General features: G+C 39.5%; 1 protein-coding gene across 1 annotated transcript; it reads left to right on the forward strand.

Moving 5' to 3' along the window:
* The first annotated feature begins 74 nt into the window (after nucleotides 1-74).
* LOC138043879 (armadillo-like helical domain-containing protein 3) lies at nucleotides 75-25,508 on the forward strand. The gene is made up of 26 exons (XM_068890373.1): nucleotides 75-429; nucleotides 1,334-1,390; nucleotides 2,881-2,946; nucleotides 4,468-4,548; nucleotides 5,008-5,115; nucleotides 5,461-5,506; nucleotides 7,046-7,092; nucleotides 10,271-10,345; nucleotides 10,448-10,534; nucleotides 11,127-11,183; nucleotides 12,069-12,112; nucleotides 12,247-12,307; nucleotides 12,408-12,454; nucleotides 13,163-13,244; nucleotides 13,628-13,697; nucleotides 14,285-14,383; nucleotides 15,055-15,113; nucleotides 16,259-16,324; nucleotides 16,536-16,605; nucleotides 17,008-17,068; nucleotides 18,474-18,645; nucleotides 20,106-20,232; nucleotides 20,745-20,820; nucleotides 22,023-22,101; nucleotides 22,656-22,772; nucleotides 23,754-25,508. Exons 1-26 carry the CDS (start codon nucleotides 334-336, stop codon nucleotides 23,844-23,846), a joined length of 2,043 nt encoding a protein of 680 aa, XP_068746474.1. The 5' UTR covers nucleotides 75-333; the 3' UTR covers nucleotides 23,847-25,508.
* Nucleotides 25,509-26,768: the final 1,260 nt, after the last annotated feature.

Genomic DNA, 26,768 nt, shown 5'->3' on the forward strand with positions numbered 1-26,768 from the left:
TATTGTGTCTCTGCTCTAACTACGCCCGTAACTTTTATTGTCAGCGGATAACTTCAATAGTGCCAGTGCGCAGCAGACAAGTTCTTACTTGATTTTTCGATTCATTCTGTCAAGTTTCTCTACAAAAGGACAATATTTTGCGTGATAATTGTACCTCTGTTGTACTTTTGATCGGCTTTCAGTATTTCTGAAGATATACTGGTCGTCTGTAAACTGTTGCAAATCAAAAGCTTTGTCTGTGGAGCGAAACAAGAGTCGATATGAGGAAGTTCCTGAATTAAGCTTGTACATCATTTCGCTTCCTTCTGGTTTTGTGGCGCATTTTTAAATGCGATGGTTTGTACCATGGCTGACATCAATTCAGGACCTTTATCACCAAAGAAGCCGGTAAAAGAGAAGATCGTGGGAATCTATGATGAGTTTTTCAAGGTATAATATAGAGACAACTATGGAAAAAAATCATTGTAATGTTCCTCGATCATGTATGCATGTTCTTTCCTAAACTCAGTATCCTTGCGGGAATGATTAACTCGATTAACTGAATTTGTTCGGTGGTTGTTACCACTGATAGCTTTGAGCCAGAGAACACCTTAAATTAAAAATGTAAACAAATCCATGCCAATTAAATTTATGAACTTGTGATCAAGGTTGTATATAGTTTTGTTCCAGCGCATTTGATTTGATTACATGGTGGTCATGTTGAATTGGAAATTTTTTATGGAAAATTATAATATTTCTTTGTTTACTGAAAAGTCTTCCGCACAATTAATTTTACAGACCCCAAAAAACAGTTCAGTTCAATGCTGTGCAATAATTGTGTGCAGCATACTACTTCGTTTGAGGTTGCAGTTTCAACCCCAACTGGACCAACATTCAGGGTCTTCAAATAACTGAGGAGCAAGTTCTGCCTATGTATTTATCTGTAATTGTTTTGATTTTGTAGCAAAATCAGATAAGCATGATAATAATACATACTTGTATCACCTGCCTTACAACACTTGTTCATGATCTCTAGCTATGGGACATTGTTAACAACAAGTAAGGCACTGCGTTACTGAACTTGTGGTCCAAGATGATAACACAGTGGGCTTTCTGTTGTTCCAGTATACTAGAAAATCACCTAATTTGTTTTAACCATTCCTGAGGTATCAGTGGTCTATTTCTCAAATTTTTGGGAACTCTTCAGGTCTAAAAAAGCCATGACAGGTGTTAGGGCTTTTGTGAAATGCACATCTGGTCTTGGTAAGGGTACAACTCTTCGCTTCATACCTTTTCTCGGTAAAAATTTGGTATAAAGAAATTGAATTACATGTATAACCCTTTTCCATTTCAGGGAGAAGATCCAACTCGTCTGAGTCCAAATTTCTGGCATGAATTTTTTCTAATGAGGGTGAGATAAGTGTTCAAGTACTGACCCAGCTTCTTGCATTATTATTCCACAGGGATCACTATTTTATTTGATTTTTATGTTAATCATTATTTTTTCATCTTTAACGACTACATTGCTAAGTGGAGGTTTGGTGCTTGAGACTTCTTTATTCCATTGACTCGTGGCATTGTATGCTTTTGGTTCGACCTTGTTAAGCTGTATCGTTGCTGCACTTTGCGATGGCGATTAGCCGCGACAATTGTTATTATTATAATTATTAGACTGGGTAAAATCTATTACATGTATGTCTCACCCCTGGGCATCAATGGGTTGAACTTCCACTGCTGGACAATAATATTATACCTTATTTTATGTGATATCACTTTTTTTATCAAGCACCGCTCACTTAATGAAAAGATTATTGAGTTTGTCAGCAGGTTTTAGGACTGAGCTTTAGGAAAATTGACTGGCTTTGAACATGTTTGCCATGACTATGTCCAGCTGTTTATTATTTCTGTTTTCTTTTGTAAAAAAATCTTTCCTTGATGGAATGTGATAATCTAGGCCAGGTGGTTGAGGTCCTGAGAGACTGTTTTGTGTCACTGACTTTTTGACAACATGAAAGAAAGTCATCTTTAAAGTCAAAGGTTGACTCAGGTTGTCTAAATATCAGTAAAAAACAACAGGGCCCGGTTGTTCGAAAGCCGATTAACTTAATCCAGGATTAGCATAAACTTTGGTTAAATGTTTTCAACTTTTAAGTGCATCTTTCTTTTGGTTATTTTTGGTTTTCAAGATTGACTTCCTCTAATGTAAAATTTTGCCAAATATCAGCGTTGTACAACTATTTAGGAGTAGAGAAATAAACTCCTTGGTAATTTTTTAATCTGGGATTAGCGTTAATCGGCTTTCGAACAACCGGGCCCAGGGCTCCTCAGAAATACACTCACCTGAACAAGAAATTCCACCAATGTTATTCCTTGGTTCAAACCACTTTCAAGGAAAAAACTTGTCACCTGTAAAACCATCCCTTGGGAAATCTTTTTAATAGACCATTTTTTAAATGGTCATTGGCTAAAGCAATTTTGTACCCAACTCAAACCCTTTGGTATAGTAATAAAGCAATTTTCTCCAGGTACATGTATTTCCATATCATTTAAATGTGAATGGTACATCAATCAATCAATCAATGCAATTTTGATCCGGGTTTATCCTCGTAAACGGGGGTGGCTGGATTTACACCACTTTGTCAGCAATCTTTTTAACTCCCACTCTCCATCTTGCTCAATTCGTGGCGTCCTTTTTCTCCAAACCAACACTCTTGCTCTCCTTCTCCACATGCGTCTTCCAGGTCTTCTTTGGTCGTCCTCGCTTCCTCTTGCCCTTCTCTTCAAACTCCAACAAATACAGTACTCAAAGAATCTTAACCCTGGGAGATTTTAATTAGGTACAACACTGAGTTAACCGATTTGGTCTATTCACAGCAGTAACTATTATTTTTGTCTATTCAGGTCAATGCTGTGTATCTAGAGAAGTGTATTGATAAGCTCAGTGAAGAAGAACTCATGGATGTTAAGGTAAAAAGTAATGTCATCATGATTGAGTAAACAACCAACTTTTCTGCTGTATATTCTTCTTTACTGTGGTGAAATTATTGACTGTTTGATTAGGTATGAGTTTTTAAAAGTATATCAACCAACTTAGCCAACTGCCGACTTAAAGTTAGCCTCCCACGCAGACATTCTTAGGGCTTTGTCGCACATTCCTCCCCCACTAACGTCTGCTGAAACGAAAAACCACTTCTTTTTAATGGCTGTTTGCTCACCATTTAAAGAAACCAATCAGCATTGACTTATTGTGTTGTGCATAGCCAATCACATGCTGTGAAAGAATGTCATGCAAAACACAAGTTTACCCGAAACTGGAAAAGTGACTTTTGATTGGTCCTTAATCCACAAATGGAGACGTTAGTGGGGGAAGAATGCATGACAAAACCCTAAGAATGTCTGCATGGGAGGCTAACTTAAAGTCGTCTTGGGTAACAGCCATAAACTGTGTGGCGTCTCAGAACCCTTGTTCATAAACTCTGTGGGAGGCTAAAGATCCCATATGCTATTCAGAAGGCCTGAGCAGGGAACAGAGTTCCCCATGTTGCACATGGTCTTGCTTGAATTCTCTAGCAAAATGGGACCATCTTAGATTAGCAGTGATGTCTCAAAAGGGCTTATTGTACATGAGGCCAAGTATGCAAAAAAGACAAATAGGGGTCACTTTAAACCTCTGGTTTTGTTTGAAATCATTTAAGCACTATCGATAATATAAAATGTATATGGTAATCTTCAAACAGTAACGCATAGATGTACACAAAACCCTTAAAAGATATTACCAGGATGGGATTCTAGAAAAAAGAACAACAGATAGTGCCTTATTGCATTATGATGTTATTGGTACATTGCTGTTGGGGGCTTTTTGATTAAACAAATTATCACAGAGCCCTGTATGGGTTTACAGTTGATTAACAAGCCATCCACATGTGCCTTAGGTGCCATGCCTTTTATTGTGTGTCTTCGTGCTTACGTCTAAAATAAAAAATCTTCTCTCAATCAGTATTATTACCACCGTCTGCGGGCATATATCCTCAATGGGGATAACCTCTGGTATCCTTCCCTTTCATTGAAGTGAATGATTAACCCTTTGACATCCAAACTGGCCTAAACCGGCCATACTTGTATTTTACTCTGTCTAACGCCATACGATTTTACTCGTGAATGGGGGACCCCTGGGAGTCAATGGGTTAAAGTTATCATTATTATAATTACATGTATATTGTTATAATTAATATTATTATTATTATTATTATTATTAGTAGTAGTAGTAGTAGTAGTAGTAGTAGTATCTATTTTATTCAATTTTATTCATCTTTACTACTGTTGTTGTCTGGTGAGAAGGTCTTTTACAACAGCGTTGCTGCTTGATATTGACCTTGGACGAGCTACATGTAGTCTTTAGTTGTACAGTATTTTTCCCACTTATTTCGAGTTTAGAGTTTTTTAGAAAAATGCCTTCATTTTACTTTTTATCTGTATTCTTTTGAACAGGAAAATATCAATCTCTTATTTTCTCAATGCTGCATTGCATTGCGAGGAGACCATCAGATAAAATTAGTCAATTCTCTTCAGGTAAGTACCAGTGTCAAGTTCTTACCAGCACAAGAACAAGATTGGCTTTTACATCCTTTGTTCCAACTCACTCTATACATGTATAAAAGAATTATTATGCTAGTGGATGTTATTGTTTGTATTGAATGTTGTTTTTAAGTCAATAGACCATTTTACAGTTGTGTGCTTAGTTACCTGGCCTATGAATGAAAGTGAGGCAGGAGGTGACCTTGCCTTGATGGAAACCCCACTGCTTTTCTTATGTAGATTCCAACTGATTAGCATGAGAACAACATCATTAGTTAACATAAGAAAAGGAGGGAGGGCTGTATCATAACAAGGTCATTTCCAGCCTCACTTTCATTTAAATGCCAGGTTCCTAAGCACATAACTGTAAAATGGTCTATTGAAATGTGAGTGACATATTTGGCTCGTTCATAATTTCATTTTGTCTTTGTTACATTGTATGTTATATTTCAGACATTATGTGCACTGGTACGAGCTGTTTACAGGAAAAGATTAGGAGATCATGGCTTTGATGTAATTAACATATTGATTGGTTTTGATGCTGCAGAGGCACAAATGCAGGTAAGTTGTAAAATAAAATAAACACATGGTGAGGATGACAAAAGAAATGTTAAAAAGTCAAGTTTAGAAGTTACTTTAATTTGTTAATGTTAATATGTTTAACTTAATGAAGTAATGCAAGTGGTAAAAATTTAATCCAAGAACTAAAATACATGTAGCCTACAAGGGCTCATTACTCAACCTTGATAATTTTTAAATGTTACAGTGTACGTGACAAGAGAAGTTTGAGTTCTTAACGTGGGCTCACTATTTCAACTAAGGAAGAACTTTAACAAAACTATATACAATGAAGTTCAAAATATTGAATCTTTTTTATTAAGGAGTTCATTTTTTATTTCTCATTAGGGTTTACTGGAAAGCCTACATACATTTCTTGTTGGGGATTATCCAGGTATATACATGTACGTTGTAGCTGGCTCAAAACTGTAAACACTGCGATAGTGACATACATGTAGTCTAAGGGCTACAAATTATGGCCGACATTTAGTCCAGTCAAATTTATGACAAGCAATTGAACCATAACTCCTCGTTAGTATTCTTTATATAAAGAATACTAATGAGGAGTGTTTTATCAGGATATAAAGCTCATACACATGACATTTTATCAATGGTTTGATAGGCTGTTAGGCTCATGAATTGTTAATGAGCTTGTTTTTCTTGTATGCTAATATTCTACTCTCACAATTGAAACCATTTTTGTGGAATGTTTTGGAAATACTTGCAAACTTGGCTATGCCTCATGTTTTTGAACCACAATAAAACACTGCCACTCATTTTTTAAACATTACTTAATTTTTTTATCACTATCTTTTAGATCATTATTTATTTGGAACAAACATTTTAACTCAGCAGGCAGTACTGCAGTATATCACCCCTTTACCCTTCCCCACCCAATCAGGGAAACTTTTTTTTTTTTTTTTTTTTTTTTTTTTTTTCCTTTATTTGCAACAATACAAGAGAATACAATGCTTACGAACAGTACACTGACTAGTTACAGCACTAGCTCTATTTACATGATATTACTCTAATTTTAACAGTGTTTGAATTACAACGACTAACAAATCTACACGACTAACAAATACAGTGAAGACAGTACTACTAACACATGCAGTGACGACAAAGGGCAAAGAAAAAAAAAAGAAGAAAAATAGATAATTATCATTACAGCTTGAAGTTGCACTATGGAGGCATCAAAAACAGGGTAAAGGCATGTGGTTCACTGCAGGTAATGTAAGATATGCACCTGACAGGAGATTTGAAAGAAACTAATGGGTAGGAGATAAATACAGATAGGTGAAGAAATATACTAATATTAATTAGATCTTCATATATCCTGCAAGAGGTTTCCATTTCTTTGTGTCTCCACTTTTTATTTCTATTTCATATCGTGATTTTAAAGTGCGTATGAAATGTGTAAGATTTGGATGGCCTTCTTTTGTCTTAGCGAGCCATATGTGATATCGTGCTAAGAGAAAGCAATAATTTATAAGAAGTGCGAATTGAGAGATATCTGGCCTCAGACCCAAAGCAGTAGTATTTGTCAAAGCATAATCCCTAGGAAGTACATTTAGGTTTATCAGCCATTCAGTAAGTTTATTCCAAAAGTGAGATGTGTGGCTGCACGTCCAAAAAAGATGAATAAGTGACTCAGAGGAGGTGTGACAAAAGCTGCAGTTTTCATCGCCCTTTAGACCTATTCTAAATAAGAAGTTATTGGTTGATACGCGTCTATCAGGGAAACTTACGGCATATATTTTACTCTGGCAAATACCAGATGATTTATCTCGCCGATTGGAGACGCTTTAGGTGTGAATGGGTTACAACATCTAGGTCACCTCCCCTTTAATTGACCAATCATGGCACACTTCTTATCTGCGAGAAATAACAAATTATGTCAGCACCTTCATTACTTTTGTCTCTTTTTTCACAGTAAGCTTAAAGAATCTGTGTCTCAAGCTGGCATTGATCCTTGTGACAGTGAGTGGTTTACAGTCTTATAAGGGATTCAAAATGTGATCTAGCTGTTAATTAATATACACATGAGTAATTTAGTTTAACAAGCCCATAAGAATTCACGCCTTATAGAAAATCGCTCTTTACGGAAAATTTGCTGTACTTGGTTGGAGTGCTGCAGTGGTCAAACCCCTTCTCCCCCCCCCCCCCCCCCTACCTTTTGACCCCCAATCATCGACCTCAGAGTCCTCTATTCGTGGCTTGGTTTTGCCATTGCCCTGTGGTGTTTAAATGCCTATATGTGACATACTGCTGTGAAACATTGGAGGTGGGTCAGCTGTAAAGGATTTAGGAACTTTATTTAAGTGTCTAGTCATTCTAGCGCTGACCATAGCACATTTTCAATTACTGTAAACGTCCATGTATAAGCCGCATCCGTAGATAAGCCGCACCCCGAATTTAGAAGCGCAGATTTTGGAAAAAAATGTAATACAATAAAGTTTGAAGTTCCAGTAACGTTCTTTTGCTATAAACCAACAAGGACAAACAATCAAGGTTTCACCATAAAGTTGGAATTCCTTCGATATTGAAACAAAACGAACGAGTGCTTAGTAGCCAAGCTTTAAATGTGGGGAGGAGTCTGGGCCAGGGCCAGGGCCAGGGCCTGGGTATCATCACCACGTCTATAAAGATGTACCCGCAATAGGCGAAAAAATTCATGCAGAACAGGAGCTTGATAATGCAGTCGACAAATTTGCCGAGAAGGTGGTCAAGGACAACGAAACAGTCGAACATTCACCTTGCGAGTACTCGCCAATTTTGTGGTATTTTATCGCACGTGGCAGAAAGATATGCGTGGAAGTGACTGGCCGAAGACGTCACTGCAAAGAGCTGTGCGGAGGAATGGAGATTCCTTGTAGGTTGCTGTTTACTTGTTCGAGTAAAGCGAAAATTAATCGCTTGGAAGAACAGCAAGATTCTCTGATAAACACTCGAAGACACAAACGGCTCCTTGAGGAGCCACCACTCATTAAAAAGTCAATGAACAACAGCAACAGGCTCTCAGTTTCTTTTATGTTTCTTTACGGAGTTCTTAAGAAGTTGTATGAATATTAATTAGGTTTAATAAAACTCCAAACACAGATGTATCCATGGATAAGCCGCACCCTTGATTTATGGCTTCAATTTTGCGAAAAAAAGTGCGGCTTATACATGGACGTTTACGGTAAGTCAAATGTTGGCTTTTGAGGAGAGAGGAAAACCGGAGTACGTGTACCAGGAGAAAAACCTCTTGGTGCAGAGTAGAGAACCAACAAACTCAAACCACATAATTATGACGCCGAGTCTGGGAATCCGACCCGGGTCACATTGGTGGGAGGCAAATGCTCTCACCACTGCGCCATCCCTGCACTCCAAAGAAGTACCTTTTAAAGGTCAACGCAGGGTTAAGTCTGGGAATCGAACCTGGGCCACATTGGTGGGAGGCAAGTGCTCTCACCACTGGGCCATATCAAATAATAATGATAATGGAAATTAACTTTATCATTATAATTTATGGCCCGTATGGCCCCGCCGTACTGCCCTGCTAGTAACCTCTACTGCTCCGTGCGATGCAATTTTTGAGGATCTTGTCACTTTTAAACTTCAAGTTATTTACGGCCAGAAATGCAAATGCAAACAACAAATAAACTTATTTTGACCAAATTTCATATTCTTAGTTCTCATAAAGAGCCCCATATGATAAAAATGCTTATTGACTTAGTTTGGGTTGGGCCGGACAGAAAAAATAAAATTATTTGGCCGGAGGTCATGGTGCATGGACCTCGCTGCCCTCAGTCTGTACGTCATGACCTCAGGCCAAATATTTTCCCTTTCAGCCCTCCTCCCACTCATTCAATAAGTACATATTACATGTATTTAAGTGTCAATTGTATTAAGTGTTGAGGCAATAATTGCAGACACTGTACACAAATCAGAAAGCTTTGGAAAGTGTCCACTTTCACTTCTGTTCAATTTCATTGTTACATTGGTTCTGATTTATAGGGGTTAAGGTGGGTGGCTCTTAACTACCAAACTGTTGCTATGGACCCTTTCAGATAGTCATTTCTCAAATTTCCTCAACTCTACAGTAATCCTGTTTTGCCAAGTGTGTTTCTATTTAAAATTCCTTTGTATGGTTTGACTCACAAACATATTTGGTGTATCACTTGACCAAAACAGGAAATGCCTAAAAACTCAGTGAGTTAACTGTTTTTCACAATATTATTTTTAAATGCAACAGTATGAGAACATTCTAACACAAAATTTGTAGCATGGATTTTCAAAGAAATTATTTCTCAAATGAATTATGATGTCATAAGACCCTCCTTTAGTTACACTATTAAAAATATCAGTTCCATTTTTTGTCCAAAAAGAAATTCCATGCTACAGTTTACGAAAAAGGGCGGGATGGTTCCCATTTGGTGAAAAAACTGCCTCTTCCTTTTGTTTCCTGGGAGCTTTTACATGTTTTTCACTGAAATGTGTGGCAGAGGACTGGGACTAGTAGCACATGCACCTTTAATTGAAGTGATGTCAGATTTCCATTGAAAAAGTTACTTCGTAGAACCATCCATGCAACCTTTTTGTAGGGCTCTTTGGCTAAGAACCTTCCTTAGCAACCATTGTCTGAACTGAAGTTGAGTGCCACCCCCCTTAGTATTGCAGTTTGTTCTGACCAAACCTCTGCTTCTCAAGTGAATGTTGTTGTTGTCAATAGAGGCCCTGCCAGGGAGGGGGGGTCTGCTGTTGCTTGTCTGACTTGGTCTCTCAATGTTTCACGTTGCTGTCCGTCGGAAATTTAAAGAAGGGATGTCGTTTGTCCGAATTTCACTTTAAGCGTTGTCGCTACTGTTTAGGTCATGTCGCTTATCGAAATTTACCCTGACAGAACCTCTCAATAGGGAGTGTACTCTTAGACTTAATGGGGAACATGCTAATGTTTATCGAAGTTGAGCTTCCACTTCCACAATTAGTTCCTCATGCTTCAAGAATGAAGTAATATCCAAGACACTGACTACCTTGCTGAATGCTGGCGTTCTGTTTGGTTACTTACTAGGTAAACTTTGTCTATAGTAACAGCCTTAAAATGACATCAGATTAATTTTGATTTGGATAATAATAATTGTATATTTCTATTTCTTGATATATTTCTTTATGACAGGCAACAGACAATGTTAGTCAAAACACAATCGTGGAGTATATCATGATCAACAGCATTTTTGAAGCTGTCATCCAGGTAATTCTTTTGCAGACCAACAGAAACAAGAACGTGTTGGTTTCTGCTTGGGATTTGTTTTGTGGCTTCATCCATGAGATGTACGGTACGTTTTGTTTTTAGGTTCTTGCAGATCCAGTGGCAAGACAGCAGCATGGTTATGAGGCAATGCTTCTTTTGACAATCCTTGTTAATTACAGAAAGTATGAGGTCAGTGTTATTTTGTGCTCAAAGAAAGGAAAGGAAAGGAACTTTATTCAAATGTCTGGTTGTTCTTGCACTGAAAAGCCTCTCGGTGTAGAGTAGAGAACCAACAAACTCAAACCTCATATGACACCAAGTCTGGGAATCGAACCCGGGCCACATATTGGTGGGAGGCAAGTGCTCTCACCACTGTGCCATCCCTGCACTCCAAAGAAGTACATGTACATTGTAGAGGTCAAGGCAAAACAGTGGCTTAAGTTTAGTACTAAATATAATCAATACTAAATGCAAGGTACTGTTACAGTACATTTATGGCCATGTTAAGGGCATTAGCTTGCTTGAGTCGCAAAGCCACCTAGGTCACATAAAACAACATGTACAGTACCAGTGTTAAGTGATTTTTTTTAGTAGGAATTTACCAATAAATTGAAATTTTTAAAAATCAAACTTTTACAGGTTATATTTTTGACCTGAATGTTTTGTAGGATTTGCTGATTGTAAAAGTTTAAATTCATGACACAATATTATTAGTTCTTAATACAACCTGTTGTTCATTTTCTCTTTTTCTAACAGTTAGTTGCCCCAATTTTGATTTCAGGCATCAAATCCGTACATTGTAAAACTGTCTATCTTGGACGATGAGCTGGCCCTGAATGTAAGTTGAAGTTGAAGTTGAGGAAAGACACTGCTTGTCAAATATATTTGAATGTGTGATTCTTGGTTTGCACCCACGTGACATGTCAGCCATGTTGGATGGCAATACAATACAATTTATTTTCGCAGATTTTGCGTAATAATAAAGTTTAGTTCCCAGTAGAGGGACAGGTTATTGTTGCTGCCATCCAACATGGCCACTGTGACAATATTGTCCTTGGGGATGGTAATGAATCCAACCAATGCATCAGCTAACGCATTGGTTGACACATCAGCAACGCAACCAATATGTTGGCCAACAAGTAAAAACATGTCGGCTGACACGCAACTAATGTATGGGCTGAGAAGTGAAAATGTGCCGGCTCACACACAACCAGTGTATGTGATGACGAGTGAAAACATGTCAGCTGGCATACGAACAACGTATCAGCACCAACACTAAGTTATAGAATAGTAAGACATGGTGGGATGTTCAATTTGTGCTGTGAAACACTCACTGCTTTAAGAACCTGCAGACATCTCGAAAGGAGCATAGGGAGGTTCCTGATGTTGTGGCAAACGTTTTCATCATTGTCATATCATTGTCGTCATCTGTGATCACGCCTCAGTTTGCAAAAGGCCACTCTGTTCCACAATTAAAAATTTTAACTCCCAAATGAGCCTTGAATTCTGCCAGTCAAAACGCCATGACAGTGAAATTTTATGGAGAGGGAAAACAAAAAGTCAAAAGTGAAGGCTAAAAATCTTGTGAAATCATGTTTTTCACAAAAAAAGAAGCTGCAATTTCAGTTTCCAGTAATCGTTTTTGTAATTGAACGACTGGACCCTGTCAGGGGATATTTTTCTGTTAGATGTTCACCTAAACTTGTCTGTCTTCTTATTACAGGGATTTGGATGTGTGATTTCAGCTGCACTAACTGATTATAATAGGTAAATATATCCAATCATATTCTTAAATCACCCATCATTGTTTTTAGCTATACTGGCTTATCTGCCTATTTGCCAATCAAACTATTTCAAACAGATTTACTAGCTAATGTTAATTTGATCTTTTTTTTTTCCAGGAAACATGCAGCTATGCTAGAGCATGCATCAGGAGGATTGATTAGTTCAATAACTAGTTTTGTATGTGGAGCCCTTTTTATTCTTATGTCACTACATCCTTATTAAAGCCAAAAAGAATATGCAAAGGTTAAGTTAGCTTTTCTCTCTTTTTTGTGTTCAGGTTGGGAGTATGTTTGTAGCTGAGACAGAAAGACCAGTGTGTTTCAGGTACACTCAACAGTGAAATGCAGTACTTAATTGTCTCAAAACATTCATTTGCATTGCCTTTTCAACCCAACTGCCAACCTCTTAACCTTCACCTATGTTTATACTCTAGTCAATGTCACAGTGATAGTTTTCTTTCCTTTTGTAGGGAAAAAAAATGCTTCACAATTTTTGTTAAGACCAGCATATTGGGATATTAAGTTTTAATTCAATTCCATTTTATGAAGCTACGGAGCATTTCAAAAATTAATAGCCTTGCTTGTGTAATCTCTGCCATTTATAACTTGGAAAACCCCTTGCTGTTTTATTAAGTGCAACTTTAGGGCGGGGCTGGCATAGTGACCAGTGAGAGCACTTGCCTCCAACCAATGTGGCTTGGGTTTGATTCCCAGACTCGGCGTCATATACATGGGTTGAGTTTGTTGGTTCGCTTCTCTCCACCCAGAGGTTTTTTTCTCCAGGTACTCCGGTTTTCTCCCCTCTCCACAAAAACCAAATTGTGTTAAAATGTTGATTTCAGTTGACAGTGTTCCCGATTAGTGCTCCAGCGCTAGAAGACTAGACACTTAGATAAAGTTCCTTTCCTTTCACACTTTTCAGTCTTTTTTCTCCTCTTTTTTTAATCATGTAGAACTACGTTTTTATTTAAAACACAGTCACACAATGACATACTCTGTGCTCAAAGCCAAACTTGTCTTTCTTTTTTCCTAGCACCAATGAAGCGGTGCTTCTTGCCTTGTATGAAGCAGTGCATCTTAATAGGAACTTCTTCACTGTTCTCAGTCATGTGACGGTAAGCTGATGTGCAAAATGGCGGTTCTAAAACACAGGTCAGTGTACGTGTCACTGTGCTACAGATAAAAGAACAACACCAAATGCATGTCCTAGCCCTAATCACTCTACAAACAATGTTGTTTTGGGTCTAGGGAAAACTTTTGGCTTGGTTGTTCATCAGTGGAGCAGGGGCTTTTAGTCTTGGCCTGTGGAATGTGACCTATGTTTTAGACCCGCTTGTGCAAAACATGTATTGACAGACATGTGAATCTCTGTCCCTATCATGACACCTACATCGGATCATCGTCTCGTATTTCTTTGAAATGCCAAATGCCTTTTTTTTTCATTGGGTGAACTGCATTTCGTTGTTATTTTTGTCTTTTCTATTCTTGTGTTCTCTAGACTGCGCCAGGTACCAGCCCTCCTCCTTCTCCTACAGCAGCTCCACCTGTTGTCAAAAGAACAGCTTCCGGTAAGAAAAAAGCCCAGCAGATTATGATAATAAAATGGCTCAAATTTCTTCATCTCCCAAGAAAGGTAGAAAGAGCATACTGTACATCAGGCGTTTAAGAGATGAAGATCATCAGAATTCCAGTCCAAATATTGAGGTCAAGAGTCGAACTCACAACCTCCCGCATAGCAGCCCGGTGCTCAACCACCTGAGCCACCGGTGGTTGGCGGTGGGTTATTTGTTTCGACGGTAGTGCATCAAAACTGGTCACTAATACAGTTGGATGTGATTGAACTGGGTTACTTCTTGAAAACCATCAGCCTAACATTCTTCAAATGATAGTGTAATGTGGTAAGAACAAAAAGGTGATAGCCGAGTGTGTCACTAATGTTCTTACCGCATTTTGACGTCTTCTGCGATCTATTACTGAACAGACGCACTGCTGACATGGAATCCATTTGTTTTACATAATAAAGAATTAAAAGTATTTGATATGACGTCAACTCTGCGTTTGTCCTGTAATAGATCGTTGGTGACAACCAATCAAAATGCGTGCATTTTTGAGCTTATCATATAAATGAAAGTTCAATTTAAACTTACTCTTGTAGCTGCTGTAGTTGAGGATGTTCCTGTTGATTTGAGTCAACCTACCAATTTGTTGGTGACCCTACTTACTTATTCATCCATCGCTCTGCAGAACATTAAGGGTACGTGCATCCTTTGTTGACAGATTAATTTCTTTCAGTGTTGTTAATATTCCAAAGGGATAAGTGTTCGTCGCACGGGTCTGAACAATTTAAACATTATTGTCTCTTCTAGACACCTGAAAAATTCAAGGGGCCTCAACGGGATTCAAACCCATCTCCTCTGCGATGCTGGTGCAATGCTCTCCCAACTGAGCTATGAAGTCACCCAGTTGGGAGCTGGTTGATTGGTTGGGCTCATGTGTTTCCGTGAAAGGACTTAATGAATGAGACAATTGCTTAAATTGTCCCGACAATTGCGAGAAACGGAACCTGCACTTCCAATATATACATTTAATTCATTTGTTGTAAATAGAGCGGTTTTCAAATGAGTGTCGTAAAACCAAAACCAAAGTAATTACTTTGGCCAATCAAAAAGGACGGAAACAATCCAGTAAACCAATCAAAACTCGAAGTAATTACACGTAGCCGACACAAAGCGCGGGAAAATGTGCACGCGCGAGCTACGATTGGTTTTGGTTTCACTTCTGATTGGCTGAAAAAGTGGCGCGAGAACTTTGAACCAATCACTGAGTGAAGTAATGCAAAACTAAAGTAATTATCTAATACTTTCGACACTCAATTGAAAACCACTCTATTGTTGTCTGATTTCTGCTATATCACTTTTCCCATAGATGACAAAGGGATAAGCAATGCCAAATTGTGTCAGATTATTTTGACTTGCATTGTTGAGGTAAGAAATGAAGATAATAGGGAGATTTAGGTTCGCGTTTACGCGAAACAGCAAACTTCAGGTCGAAATTTGCGTTTTGCCAAAAGCAAAAGAACTTGTACAGTCGTTTGGCCCACGACTTAAGTCGATTCGCCATCACGTTTTAATGTAAGTTAAACTTGACTTCTACGGTACAAAGTAAGTGAAAACAAGCTCAAGGTTAATACGACTTAACTTTTGGGAATTTCATCCACAAAACTCGGAAGACACAACTCGCTTCGTTCAATGTAGAGCCTAATTCCGTGTATAATACCCCAAGCAAATTCACGATCGACTAAAGTGCTTCAAATTTCCCAAAGTTTGGCGATGGTTTACGTAGTAAAGCGCGCAAATCTGCAGCAAAATAGAGTGGGCGAAACGACTCAAGTGTGGGGGTGACGACTTGTGGGCGAAACGATTGTTATTGTTGGCTGTTTCGCTAAGACTGCGATCCGCTTACTTTCGAAAGCTGGTCTTTCGAGAGATTTACAACACCCGAAAGAACAACATAATGGCGACATTTCGTGTCTCGAGATCGCCGTGGTTTGAAGATATACAAAGAGATTAATGGTGCCCGTAAAACGCCTGAAAAGTTTCGGAACTTTTAAGAAACGGGCCCCTGGTCATCATATCCTGTTCTTTTTCTGTTAGATTGGCATGCAAAGTCTTAATTAGGCCTACTGATGAAAATGATAACGACTTTCGGTCCGTTATTTATTTAAACAGATTAAAGTCAGTGCTTGACAAAACCATGTGATAAATCATTTTCATTTTATAGCTAATCCGAGTGCATGAGAGGAAGGCAACGGCTAAGGAGGAGAGAACATTTAGTAGCTTGAAAAAGTCTCTTTCGTAAAATGTTCCGTTGAAAACTGCGATTTAACTTAGACTTATATTCCTATAGAGTTATGCGCTGTATAAGTATTAAAGATTATTATTATTTATCTTAAAACGTTTTGTGACTTATGTGTTGGGAAAATAGTATTTTTATGAGCGGACTCGAGTATGATGTCTTGGAAAACAGGTCCGGTATACAGTTGATGTGCCGAGAACGAAATACGATTTTCTCTCGGAAAGACCTTCTTCTTACTGCCTTTCAGTTGAAGTTGCTATTATTACTTTCGCAGGATCAATACGCAAATGCTTTTCTCCATGATGCGAACATGACATTTTCTGTTCCTCTGTACAGAGTGGTAAGTGCTGATTCGTGAGTTCGTTTTGCGAACTCTCAATTCCTGTAGTTGTTTTTTCACGTATGCGCCAAATCATTAAAATAAGATATTTCTCCGTACCTAAAAAACATTGCCTAAAATTCTCAACAGAGGTCTAAAAACCCATTCGTTTGGTAAAGAAGAAAAACTTGCCATTAGCTGCTTCTTAACAACCTATCGTTGTTCTGTTTAGGAAATGTACCACAGAGGTGCTGTTATCGAGAAGTACACTCCATCAAGACCGCTGGCATGTGCTCTGCTAGGCAAGTATCAAGTTAGTTAGATTGCCACCAGTACCACCCCATCCTCCCTCGTCTGTTCACATTTCATCTGATTTATTACTCCTACATTTGTCTCTGAGCATTTTCCGGTCTGTCATAGTGTACCACACCACAAAAGGTACCACCTGAAGTATACAAAAATTTGGTTTTATCAAGGGAGTTGATAATGTAAATTGACCACCGTACAAAGATTCTAAAAGCTGACGTTTCGAGCGTTAGCCCTTCGTCAGACGACACGGCCCCTCAAGCATGTAGTGCTTAAAAGCTAATCGTGTTTTTAAATAAAGGATTTTACTTTCTTTACTTATCGAGGAATTATGGGTTGCGTGTAGTTCTTAAAGTGACTGGTCGCTTTACAGTGATATTTGTTTGAAATTGTTTTAGACCTCATGGTGGAGTTTATCGTAACACACATGATGAAAACATTACCAGCAGACTTGTACAGGTAGCTATGCAGTTTTTGATCTTTGTGATCTTTACCCGTTTTGATAACCTCTCTTTGGAAGCAATTTTAATCACCAACACGTGGACTTTTCACCTTTGCTGATAATTTCTATTGGCCTCAGTTTTGCCAATACCCTGGGTGCCAGAGGAATTGAGGTCCGAGACAAAACTACACGTGTATAAATGGGTACCGGCGAAAATGCTGGGGATAACCCTGCGATGGACTAGCATCCCGTCCAGGGGGGAGTAGAAATACTCCAAGTCGCTTCATGCTGCAGAAACCGGAGATAAGCGCCTATGGTGGCACGAGCCCGGAGCCTTACTTCCAAGCAGGAAATCAGTTCAAAAATTGAACTTGTTCGCTGATTGGACATTACATTTGAGACAGTTTCTGATTGGATAACTCGAAAAACCTGTTTTCAACAAGTGATGCGACAATCAGCGTTGCGTGACTTTGGCCAGAGAGATCTTCTGTCGAATTCTAAAGTCAAAGCCACTCCAAAAGAGTGAGAAACAGCTCTCATGCTCGTTTGACAGCGATCAATGAAATTAACTCATCTGAAATTCGGGAGAAAAAGTTGAGCTCGCCAACGGGAACGGAGGTCTTGTGACGAAACATGGTAAGGAGATAAGGCCGGGCTGTAAACGTGCAATAACAGTCGCTAACAAATTATTTTAGACGACTAAAGAGAAAGGTCAGGCCACACTTAAAACAAAGCTAACCATTTTGAAATCAGCGCCTAGGCTTAATCGTTGATGAATTATAGTCATCCTATTCTAGATGCCAAGCAACAGGTAACAAATATTAAAAGAACTTTGTAACTTTTTTATCTTGGTCTAGTGAATGGAAGCTGTTCCTATAAGCCGAAGCTCCGTGTTCACATCCAGTCCGAAAGGCATTAGTTTTTTTTCCTTTTTTCACTCTGTTCTGAGAGGCCCTTGCTTTTAGACCAGTGTATATAGCATGTAATTATGGTTATCAACGCTGGGTGATGTTATATGATTATCGTAATTCCACTCTCGAGAACATGTTGGCATATAACATTGTTGGAGACACCTCACTCACTTTAGTCCACCTCCGCCATTTTGGATTGCTCGTGGGTCTCGGATTGGAAACTGGGCCCGTAACTCTGATTGGTCTTTGCAATACAACATTGTTTAAAGGGCGGCTGCACGCTTCAATAGTTGTTGTATGTTGGAGAAAATGTTTGATCGAAATCAAAACATTCTTCCAACAAAAAATGTTGAACAAACGTCATCAAACATGCATGCTACACGATCTCACATTGTTGATCCAACAAATGTTTTATAACAACGTTTGAACGTGTAGCCGGGGTTTAACTTTAGATTAACATGACCGAATAGATTCGCAATAGTAGACGATTCAAGAGTTATCTTTTTTTTAGCAAAACATTTGGAATCCTGCATCGTATGTTGTGTTATCAAAAGCGGTGTCGTGTGAGACTTGCCTATTCTTGGAAAAACTTCTGGACGGCTCTCATGAATTTCCTCAAGTTCCTTCTCTCCAGTGAAACTCATCTCACAAAGACCTGCAATATATTTTCTCTGGCGTCGCAGGTTCGTTTTTTTTTTCTTTCAGTCGCCTTTTTGTAATGTCATCTCGAACCTATAAGAACGCAAAATATTCACCCCGGCCTGACCATGTTATATTTAACATACAAGCCTCTGTTGAGTTTTACCAGAAACCCATAAGGGTTGAAACGTGTAACGCGCGTTCACAGCTTCCGAATATTCCAGTGCGAACTGATTGGTTGAATGTTTCAGTGCTAAGTACCATATTTGGAAACCCCGCGCTCTTGTTGTTCCAAATATGGTACTTAGCAAATTGAATATTCAGAAGCTTGTTTCCAAGCACACAAGGGGCCGTTACACGTTTCAACCCTTATGGGTTTCTGGTTTTACAGTAGACTGTACGAACGTTGCCGTGTTAGTTTTTGGAGGGGGAGAAGAACACAAATCAAAGGGGGAGGAGATCGTATGTGCGTCACATGGGATGTTTGTATTGTTGGCTCAAAAGTTTGACCAGATTCAAACTTCGGGCAACAACTCCTAACAACACACAACAACATGGAGCAGGGTCTGCAAACGGACGCAACATGTAACACCCAACAATGTTGGGAGTTTTGGCCAACAATATTGGCCAATATTGGGAGTTGTTGGCCAACAATGTTGGGAGTTGTTGGCCAACAATGTTGGGAGTTTTTGGCCAACAATATTGGCCAATATTGGGAGTTGTTGGCCAACAATGTTGGCCCGGAGGTTTTGGCCAACAATGCCGGTTGCGTCCGTTTGCACGGAGCCAGTTAGAGGTGTCGAAAAAGGTAAAGTGTCTACTGTCATTGCTGCACTACTGAATGGACACAAAACACGTTACCCAAACGCTGCACTACGCGGCTACGAATTACCCTACCATTAGCTCCTCAACATAGATTACTGTACTTCCTTTTTCTGCTAGTTGAGGCCTGTTTTCTTTTGTCTTAAGCTGGGATGACGTTTAGTTTGAAAAGAGATGCCAGCCCTGGCTCGAATCTCACTTTTGATTTATCCGCAATCCATGACATTGGATGGCGTTGTTAAAAACGCATGCTCCCTAGTATGCTTGCTGACCTTGACTTGAGACCACTGTGTTCTGCGTATTACGCTGTCCTTTTGTGAAACTGCACAGTTCCGGTCACTTAGTAACCGCTGTGCATGCTCAACACAACCAATTTCGACAAAAGACAACGATCTGTTTTCTCCTCACCGTTAGTCAAGGAAATAGAAGACATAAGAAGCCTCTGCTAAAAGGAAACACTGCATTGTGAGCACGTGAAAACAAAGTGTACTACTGCTACGTTGCACAGCTCTCAAATATGTACTTTTAGAGAATGATCACAATTTTCCACCCCACCTCCCCCCCCCTTTTTTTAGCTCCGTCTCTATGGGTCAACGCCTCATTGGGTATTATAGAATCCACTGACTCCTGTAAGGTATCTGACTGCTATTCTTTCATGTTTTTTTTTTTCTATTTTGTGCAGGTGGTTAACATTTTCAACCTTTTTATCACTTACGGAGACACGTTTCTTCCTTCCCCTACGTCTTACGACGAACTTTACTACGAGATAATTCGAGTTCACCAGATCTTTGATAACCTTTACTCAATGGGTAAGTAGTTTATATTGATGACTGCCCTTTAAACTTTTCCGCCTCACTCCTTTTAACGTTGTGGGAAGCAAACATTCTTCCTTACATTTGGAGATTAACGGGAGTGAGAAAAGCGCATGCCCAGTAATTTTCTGCTGGATTGGCGTCAGAATTACTTCATAATCGACGAAATGTTGTTTGATGTCGCAGTTTTTTCGAAATATTAAAGCATGGCTTGATATGTGCCTGCCTCTTTTCATAAAACTGTTTTGCTGGGCTCCGGGAACATACCAGGATCGTAGAGCGGCTGTTGGTGGCTTCCTTTATTTGCTTTTGGGCCTGTAGCGGGGCTCTTCGCGATTTTGTCTCTAAAACTGGAAGAAAGGCTGATTTTCAGAGCCGACGTGTTTGTTTACCTTATTGATTTCGCTGCGTTCACCGATTTTTCTTTTATGTAACCGGTCTGAATTCTGCAAGTGAGTCTGCACTCTTTCTTTGTTGGATGTGTTTTGATTTTGTTTTGTTTTTAACAGCCTTAAGACATTCAACGAATGGTGGCGACTGGAAAGACGCAGCGGCTCGCCTTGCTAGCTCGCTTGTTAATGTCAGGTTGGTCGTAATTTAATAAAATTGTTTAGCAATTCAACCAGAAAAATGCATCCTTTGCGTGTCTTATGGTCACGTTGTAGGTTTTGTTGTTAGAGCGTGGGCTTCGTGTGATTTTGTGCGTTTGTTGTTTGGCCAGAAAATCTCACGCCACTTTCCTGACCAATTGGGAGCGTGACCCTAAGCGTTAACCGCTGGCAAGCATTTTCCCGCCCTTAGCTTCAGCTACATGTACAAGCATGGCTTTGCTTCGAATTGCCGCGAATTGGTTAATTTGAATTTTTCGTATTTAGTTGCATTTTGCAAGCAGGAGCTTGTCAAGGGCAGCCTCTATCTCCACTAATGACTTTAGCTTTAGTCAACCCTTTCCCGATTAAGGACGTTCGCGCGAAAAATTTTCAACATTGATTTTTTTCTGAAACTTTTACCACTGTAAGATGATGACTTCGTTTTGGAGAGAACATGCCCGGAAAAACACCCAAAATGTGACAAAATCGGGCTTCGTTAGCGAATAAGGCCAGTGTCTGTAAACCCAAATATATTGCAATTAAATCTTTAAAGTGAAATCCTCTCTGCCAAATATTGTTTAAGTGGACTTATTAAGTGAATTTAGTCAACTGTTGAGGTTCCTTAAAGATCAAGTTCGCATTTAGCGACCACAGTTTCACGCGCCTTGCAGCCGCAAGATGGCAGAATTTGATGTCCCGTGAGCAGAAATCTTGAAATTTTTTTAACTTCCCACATTGATTTTTTGTTCATTTTTGGACAACGTGGAGATAATTGTAAATAAAATCCGTTTCTGGAAAGAAAAATAGGGGTCACCGAAAGTCCAAGACCGTTAAATCCAGGCAAAGCTATAGCAATGGCCTTTTGCCCTGTCATTTCTCATTTTATTACTTACCGCGCGCGCTCGTGTATGACGTGGCGAGTGCATTTGCGTGCGCAGTAAGGATGCGCAGAAACAATTGGCGCGAACGTCCTTAAATTTATTTTTAGCTAGGAACAGGTTTTTCCCGCGAAAGGTATCTTGTTTTCCTTGACGCTATGATAGCTTTGTTTTGATTGGCTTTTATATTTACAACAGTGGGCGTGCTGAATCTCCCAAGGGAATGGTTCCATAAATAAATCTACTCGGGCCAAGTGTGAGAGATAGAGCCTCCCTTTGATGAGCTCTTGTAGCAAGTTATCATTTTTTGTTCCCTTAGGGCCATTGTAAACCATTTCACGCCTAAAATTGATTCGTGGGCTGCGGTGAACCATCTTACCTCCTTGTCATCTGAACAGGTTTGCTATTCTCTCAACTGTGTTATCCTGGACGGTGAATGTATGAAATGTCATATATTTCAAAAGCGGATATAAATCGATTTCGAAGATAATGATCATCGCAGGCTAGCCCGAAAGGAACATCTCAGATTAAAACAGCGACTACACTGTACACTGCTCTACTCTTGAGCTATCAAGTTATCGGGGAACTGGTTATACATACAAAGAATACATACTTAATTGACCGCTCCCCATAGGGGCTTTTCAGGGCCAATGAAACACAATGAAACGACAGAAAAGAACAACAACAACTGTTAAGAATCCCAACTGGCTGGAGGCAAACCAGTTGGCTATTTACAAGTGCGGTTGGGAAGTTGAACCAGGGACTACCAGGATCAAATTCAACGAGTGGTCAGAGCGGGTCTTGAACCCGGGATCTCCGGATGGGTTACCGCTATGATGTGTCTTACATATTTATTTGAACCACGGAATTGTGTAGCAGTCGGTTAGGACTCTCTCTGAGACAGCATTTCTCAAATTAGTTAAGTTACCTGTAGTTGCTTTTTTATTTTTAGGTTTTGACTGTGATTCGAAGTAATTATGACACACTGACGCTAAAACTGCAGGAGAACTTGGATCACTACGAGAAATATTCAGAAAAGCCGAGGGAGGCCGCTTTCTTTACACAATTGGTAAGTGCCTCGGTCACTTCGTCTTTTATGTCCAGGGTCTCAACCAACTTCAAGTTTCACGATTTTTCATTTCCTTGCAAAATGTTGTGAGGCAACAATAGGCCATTTCCGAGTTCATGTCTACCTCCTCTTCAAAGCGAGTCTAAGTGCGAAGTTTTTGTTATGAAAATTAGGTTTCATTCATATGTAAAGTAGAACTAATTACCATCACAAAAACTTCGCACTTAGACTCGCTTTGAAGAGGAGGCAGACATGAACTCGGAAATGGCCTATTGGGTAGACTTAGACATATACCGGACTAAAATGGCGGAGGACAAAAGCGCCATTGTTATTCTGGTTAGGCCTTGTTGATTAGGTATTGTTATGTTCGGTTTGTTCTTTTGTTTTATGGACATTGATTATTCCGGACCCGGTATATGAAAGACCAGCCCAACAATTTTCCCTTTCGACTGTGCAAAATGTGCAAATAACCGCAATCTCAATGTTTTTCAGAGATTTAATATTCTCGATGAACCAACATGGCTGTCTCATCACGTGGTTGAAAGCCATCTATTCTTTTGTTTGACGGCCTCGCTTTCAAACGTAAAATTCAAAAGAATATTTAACCTTGAACGAGGCCAAAAGGGCCAATTTGCAATCAAACAAAAGACGTGTAGCATGAAATTTTTGCGGGACTTCTATTTTGCGGATTGGCGATTTTTTGAGGTTTGCGGCTCGGATTGACCGAAATTTCCGCTGGGAATTAATTTTTGCGGTTTTCTTTTCTCCTCAACGTTCATTACTTTTTTTTTGTAAAAGAACCCCTCAATCATCGAGAACGGGTGAAAAAAATGTGGTATCCTGGAGGCCGTAGAAAATGATGTCCCTTCGGATGACTCTTTCGAGGAAGTTTAACGTGACCTTTTGATTGACTGCTTTGAGTTCGTTTCTTGTGGCTCAAATAGGTTTTTTTTTAATGCACTTACTTCCTTTCTCCTGTAGGTTCGTTCAATCGTGGTAGATGTTCGACGAACTATCCATGTTAGCAATCTGGAACAGTTCAGTTTGCTCCAAGAATTTGCATCAATCCACTGAAACAACGCAGTCAGCTTTATTAATATAATGGTCAACTCGTACGTGGAGTGTTACCTGGCTCTCAGGCATATAAAAAAAAGCCTTGAGGGACTTAGGAAATGGGAAATTCTCCAAAGGCTTTAACGTTGAAAACTCCATGGTCCTTTGACAGAACTGCGTTTGCAGACATCACCATCAAGAAAAGCGACGGGGAGTAACGTTTTGATTAGTTCCAAAATCGTTAGATTTGTTGTTGTTGGGACGTATGTTTTAAATGTAACGTAGGCTTTTAATACTTGTGACTTGGGCTACCTATGCATAGCCCGTTCTTCGTCGTCATCATCAGTCGTGAAAGATCTATAAGACCGACTGTGCTGCCCCCGTCTGGCCTTGCAGCTCCGCCAGGAGGTAAAGTGGGATCTGTGGGTCGTGAGATCAGTTGTTACCGTGATCAGAGATTTTTCTTTTTCCACGTGGCAGCAATAAAAACTCGCGGATTCCCGAGTTCGTTTTTGAGATATAAGGATTTAGAGACAAAAGTAAGGGTTTTTTTAATGACTCTACCGTTGCTATGGCAACCTGTAGCGTCACAATATCGAGTGCATTTCGTTACGCAGTAATTGTTGTTTTACATGGTAACATAACATCGCTGGTTGGTGATGCAGTCATCAATCCTTCTAAATAGGAGAGGCTGCTGAGATCGTCATCCAATATCCACGAATGCATGTCCGTTAGGGCCGATTTACACGGTACGACTTTGTCGCATGCGACAACGGCTTACGACAGGCCCACGACATGATTTACGATTGTTGTGTACGTCAGAAAAAATGTCGTAGCATTTTAAAACATGTTTTAAAACGCTGCGACAATCGTAAGTCACGTCGTAGGCCTGTCGTGAGCTTGTCGCAGGCGGCAAAATCGTATCGTGTAAATCGGCCCTTAATTAGTCTTCAACCTTCTCTAAGGCAAAATAGTTAATCAAAGCTCTCGCATGTCAACTTGTGTTATTAGGGACCTTAAGATGGGAGGACGAGGACAACTACGAGTGCGAGTCTTCCGCTCTGAGCACGCGCACTTCAAAAAATGTCGGCCTCCAAACCTTATGCGCATGCTCAGTACGGAAGTCTTTGTCGTTCTCCGATCTTAAGGTCCCTATTAGCATAAGAATGAACCTCGCCGATTTGTTTTGAACACACGTTGTATACGAGTATGCAACGCAGATGATAAGAGACCACTCCGTTTGAACAACAACAACAACAACTTTATTACCCTTTTTCCTAACAGAACAAATTACAATGAAGAAAATTAAATTATAAAAAGAGCAATGGCTTCCTTAATAACTGTGAAAGCTAACGAAAGTAGAAGCCAAATTAAAGTAAAAAAGACTAATTTGAAAGACAGGTCAGACACACAAGTAACACACAACAAAACACAACAACAATACAATCAGCTACATAAACATTCTACCTACCTATTTAAAACCATAACTTAATTTAAGTCCATCTCTTAAACTTAGTCCTTGAAAGCGTCTCAACAGTTAATAGTCAAACAAAATTAGTCGGCAGTTGGTTGATTCCTTTCTAATAAGACTTGATTTGGTTCCGTTCATTATTGTTTAAAAGTTGAGGTAATATATTTGTGTATATCCTGGAAAAATATAATAAATTACGCGTTTGGGAGTTACTGGTTGCCAACACAGTTCTTTATGTTTTGACTGCAAACACAAAACCGTCCTCGTTTTCCCGCGTCATTCACGGTGGATACGTCGTGTATGGGGACATATAATGTAACCACGACGTTTAACAAATATATAATCCATGCTAACTTCCCGTATAGTCTCTCTGTATACATATCCTTATAAGGCATCTTTCACCGTCTTCTTCTTGACGCGCAACTGTTGATAGCAGATGATGTAATGATCCCGTGCGAACGATGATTTACCAATTACTCTGCCAAGCAACAAAAGGATATGAACATTGTGGGTCATTGAATATCCAAAATTATAGCGGGAATTTCAGGTTCTACTAGTAATGGAGGTAGAGCGGGAAGTCTTCGGTGCAAAACACTGAATATGACGTGGCAAAGTTGAACAGGCTTTTTCCTCTGGGAATTTTTTATTTCGCAGCAGTGGACGCCCGCACTTCATGTAAGCAAATCTTTGTAGACGTACTGAGGCGAAAAGAAAACGCTGCATAAGTTCAGTTCGTTCACACATCATTACATTGCACAGATTTGAAAAGTAACTAATTACGAATAAAGGATTGTGAAATAAAATATTAAAATTATGGCTACAGCGGGAAACGCGAAAGTGATCAGAGGAGCATACCTTTCGAGCAGACCACCGCAAAGATAAAACAATGATGCAAGGCTGGCTGTGAGGATATATGGATTTTTTTGTTTTACCAATATTTCGTCAGGCACGGCCTGACTTCTTCAGAAGTCAGGGAGCTCCCTGATTTAATCATTTAATCCCTGGAGCTCCCTGCCTCCTGATTTAATCATTTAACTCCTTAAATTGAAGAAGTCAGGCCACGCCTGACGAAATATTGGTAAAACAAAAAAAATCCATACATCCTCATAATTATTTTTTTAGACTACAAATTATTTGCTGGATCCGACACTTCTACTTTGCTCAGCTGGCCCTTGCATGAAATGATTGTCTAAAAGATAAGAAATCCAACAAATGACACTAGAGTTTCCTTGCCACTCGTTGGTCCTCATATACCCCTGGTCAAGAGAGGATGAGGTTAAGAGAACGGATCCCCATGCCTGCGAGTTCATGGTCCTTTAAAATCTGTTCTTAGTTTAAGTTCTCGTTCCCAATGCCGCGCATATTTAAAATTTCACCTAATCAGGTGCCTCTCTAAAAGTAGCTGCGTAGCTAAAATTAGATTTTTGAAACCTAGAGCGAGTTTCGAGCGAGTTTCAATCGAGTGTCGTAAA

Source organism: Montipora capricornis, chromosome 3 (assembly GCF_036669925.1).
Source record: "Montipora capricornis isolate CH-2021 chromosome 3, ASM3666992v2, whole genome shotgun sequence".
NCBI lineage: Eukaryota > Metazoa > Cnidaria > Anthozoa > Scleractinia > Acroporidae > Montipora > Montipora capricornis.

Coding starts and splice junctions, on each gene's coding strand:
- LOC138043879 (XM_068890373.1), top strand. CDS start 334: ATGGTTTGTACCATGGCTGACATCAATTCAGGACCTTTATCACCAAAG. Junction 1,391..2,880: donor ATGAATTTTTTCTAATGAGG/GTGAGATAAGTG, acceptor TTGTCTATTCAG/GTCAATGCTGTGTATCTAGA. Junction 12,308..12,407: donor TTAGTTCAATAACTAGTTTT/GTATGTGGAGCC, acceptor TTTTGTGTTCAG/GTTGGGAGTATGTTTGTAGC.